Source organism: Arachis duranensis, chromosome 1 (genome assembly GCF_000817695.3).
Source record: "Arachis duranensis cultivar V14167 chromosome 1, aradu.V14167.gnm2.J7QH, whole genome shotgun sequence".
Classification (NCBI taxonomy): domain Eukaryota; kingdom Viridiplantae; phylum Streptophyta; class Magnoliopsida; order Fabales; family Fabaceae; genus Arachis; species Arachis duranensis.
Genome location: NC_029772.3, coordinates 102381535 through 102385421, shown reverse-complemented (window position 1 = coordinate 102385421; position 3887 = coordinate 102381535). Strand labels below are relative to the sequence as shown.

The 3887-nt window shown below is 27.9% G+C and overlaps 1 protein-coding gene across 1 annotated transcript; it reads right to left on the bottom strand.

The window, feature by feature from the left end:
• Window positions 1-1602: 1602 nt before the first annotated feature.
• Window positions 1603-2332, bottom strand: LOC107471862 (ethylene-responsive transcription factor 3-like). Its single transcript, XM_016091382.3, has one exon. The coding sequence runs from the start codon at window positions 2249-2251 to the stop codon at window positions 1712-1714; it is 540 nt and encodes a 179-aa protein (XP_015946868.1). The 5' UTR covers window positions 2252-2332; the 3' UTR covers window positions 1603-1711.
• Window positions 2333-3887: the final 1555 nt, after the last annotated feature.

Below are 3887 nucleotides of genomic sequence, written 5' to 3'. Positions count from 1 at the left end.
CTAGAGTCATTTTTAGATTTCTTTAGGTAAGTCTGTATCTTGTATTTTGTACCTGTGAGGTATCCCTTTTTTAGTTGGGTTAGCACTAAAAATGAAGAGTTAGTTATTAGCATAGCCAATGTCAAGTTAGGTAACTTGAGTGTGAAAGGATTGTGTCAATCCTGTGGAATTGGTGTATGTAATACTTTAACTATAGTGAAAATTCCACCACTGTTGTGGTGGAAATTGGATATAAGTTGCATTGCACAAGGCAACTGAACCAGGATATATGGTGGTGTCAGCTTCTCTCTTCTCTGTTATGTTCTGTTTTCTGATATTTATGAGACAAAAATAAATTGTCTCATAAAATTTTTGCTGCTGAATTTAAATAGAATCAAAATTAAAAGTTTGTTTTAAAAGATCATTTTAGTAACTTAAAAGAAAGGTATAGATCTAACCCCTTCTCTAAGCTTACCACCTCCACTTTTAATTTGATAAATCAGAAAATAATATTGCATATTTGAATTCTATTTTAAGAGTTTAAGGTTGATCAATAAATTATTGCATATATAGAACAGTATTTGAACATTTAATACTTAAACGCTTAATCAAATCAAATTCGTAAAATCAAGTAGTTATATATATGAAATATTTGTTTCGAAATACGAGATCATATATAATTAAATACCAAATATTCTTCCAGATCCCCATCTTATAACCAATAACTCCATGGTTTATTATTAATGTTTATCATCACCATTTGTAATTCTCTACGGCACATGCTTTACACCCTCGGGTTTCTCTATACACTAGTTTTTTCTTATTTGTTAATTATATGCAATTCATTCCATCTCCTTTGTCTTTTAGAACTGACCATGCATCTTAGTATTTGCCAATTCCGAAAAGGAGAAGAGTTTATGTGTGTGTGTGTGTGTGTGAAGGCAGACTAGTATACACTACATGCATCTAACTACTCCAAAAAGTTCAATAATATATATAGCTAATGAGTAATAATAATTATAATTATAAAAAAAGTATGTAATGCTATAATAGTAATCCTTATTATTGCAAGATATGAGACCAATAACTAATAACAAGTATAACCATTTCACTTGTCCAATAAATGAACATAATGATGATACACAAGGGATGGAGTAGTATTTGGAAAAAGATGGAGAGTTAATTTTTTTTAGTTAATTAATAATGAGTTAATATTTTTTTATTTTCTATAATAATAAATACTTAAATCCTTAATAGTCTTTGTTCATTTACTGTTTTGTTAGTTAAAAAAAATTGGTTTCTTAACCAGTTAAAACCGCTATCATGTATGTGTAAGGGTATGAAATCTTTAGGTTGATCAAAACTTGTTAATCTTAGATAAGTACATTAAATCATAAAACTCAATTTAGGGACTAAGCTTGTAACGAGAATTTATGGATTAATTAACTCAAGTGTTTGATAAACCTTGATTATCATATATATAGATATATGCATGCAACAGAAATTCGATCAAATATATATAAATTAAAATATATACATAACAGAGAGTAGATATATATCTCCATTTCAAAGTGTTGCAAATTAAACAACTTATTGTTTTAGAACAAATATATATAGCTAGGGTTCAAAGGAGAAGACACACATACATAATATATATAACAATTTTGGAACAATAAGATTATATTATTATTAGCTAGGTTTATTCTTTAATTATTTGAATTCATGATCTTTTTCATGAAGAACTGAAAGAAGGAGCTACAATAACAGAAGAATAAACCTTACAACATCCAAATGAAAATCCTCCACTACCATCAGCTGAAGCTTGTTCTTCAGGGATGGGGAAAACAAGAGTATTATTATGATCCTGAAGAATGGATGATTGCGAAGAAGAGACAAATGGATCCCTGACCATGTGCGAAGAAAGCGCCATGTGGCTCTTCATAACTGCATGTTGCTTAAGGAGGTGGTAAGCCCTTGGATTCTTGCCAAGAATAATGGTGCTACAAGCACCATGGGTGATTGGAAAATTAGTCTTAGCATTTCTTCCTCTAAGAAGGCTTGCAGCATGGTCATAAGCAAGTGCAGCATCTTCAGCTCTATCATAAGTTCCCAACCAAAGCCTTAGTTTCTGTGAAGAGTCTTTGATCTCTGCAATCCATCTTCCTGAAGGCCTTTGTCTAACCCCAAGAAACTTCTTCTCACTCTTTTTTGAATTAGAAACCCTATTATTGTTATGATGAGGTTGGTGTGATGGGGTGCCTAGGTTTTCCATTGAGAGTAGCTTAGTATAAGAATGAAGAATAATAAGGACTTGATGATCAATTATCACTATAAAGCCTTATTAATTTTATGTAACAATTTAACGGGGGTTTGATGATGGTCATGATGAGGTAATGGCATGCTGTGTTTGTCAGATTTGGCTTTGTTTTCTTCCCTAATCATTATTATTTTATGTCAGTAATTTGAATGCACAAAAACACCATGAAAAACCTTTATATAAAAAGTTATAGTGATGAGAAATTTTTTTAAATAATAATCTCCAATCATCAGTAGAAATCACTTAAAAATAATTTTTTTGTAGATAAATAAACTCCTGTTATTATTAAAAGACTAAATTAAATGAGTTAATGTTAAATGTAGTTATTTTTGTAACTTTTAAATTTGGTGGTGTGTATATTTATTATTTTGTATATTTTATGCAATTTTATTGACCGATTAGAATGTAATACTCTTATTATGATGAATTATAAGGTACAGATGTAAGTTTATAGATGTTTTTTTTAATAGGATGAAAGAGAAATTAATAAAAATAGGACTCACATTTTGAATAACAATAAAATAATAAAAAATAACTATAAATAAAATTTATATTCTCTCTATACCACCCTAATCTGTATAATAGAATGTCCCTCTTATTATTTATCTTATTGATTAAAAACAATTAAAGATGAATGAAAGGAAAAGTGTGTAGAATCTTATCATAAATAGATTTTTTATATATTAATTGTTGAGAGTTTGGAGCTAGCACTCCTATAGTAGTGCTATTCTTTTTATAATTTGTGAGCACTGAGCAACTTTTATCTAAATTTTGGGTTTTGAGCAGCATGGCAGAATAATATATATGGACATATTTTAATTAATTTATTATATTGTGGAATGATGGTTATGGAGTATATATATGTGAGTATAAAAGGTACTTTTGCTTTGCAGCATGATCAACCCCTATGATTGAAGACAAACATTAGAAAAGACAAAATTGGCAACTAACTACTTTTTAGTGGGTGTGTTTTGAATGATATTGGATACCGTATTAATTAATATTCGATATAGACCTTACTAATATATTTAGTGATTTCATATACGGTATACCAAAGTTTTTGTGAGACAATAATCTGAAATTTATCTACTTATTTTGATTTTTTTATTATTTATTCTAATAATAAAGAATTTATTTAATTTTAAATTGATTATAATAAATAAAAAGAAGATTTTTAAAATAAAAAATAAAAAATTATTTTGATCTTTAATGTTTGGACCAAATTTTAATTTGGTCTCTAATATTTTAAATGTCTTAATTCTATTTTCAAAAATATTTAAACAGGTTCAATGTTGTCTTACTATTAAATTTAGCACTAATAGTTAATAGAATGAGTGACATTGACGTGAATAACATTAATAGTTGAGTCACATCTTCTTTCATATGTTAGAAAAAACATAACCAAAATCTTCTTGTAACATTTCTTAATTTCTTTTTGTAAAAAACTCAAAATCCTAACAATCAATAATCAACGCTTCAAAATCAATGAAAAATTTTGTATATTACTAGTGATCGTTGGTGAATCGATTTTACTTATATACTAAAATTCAATGCTATTGACTATTCAATATGTGAATTGTTTATATTAAAT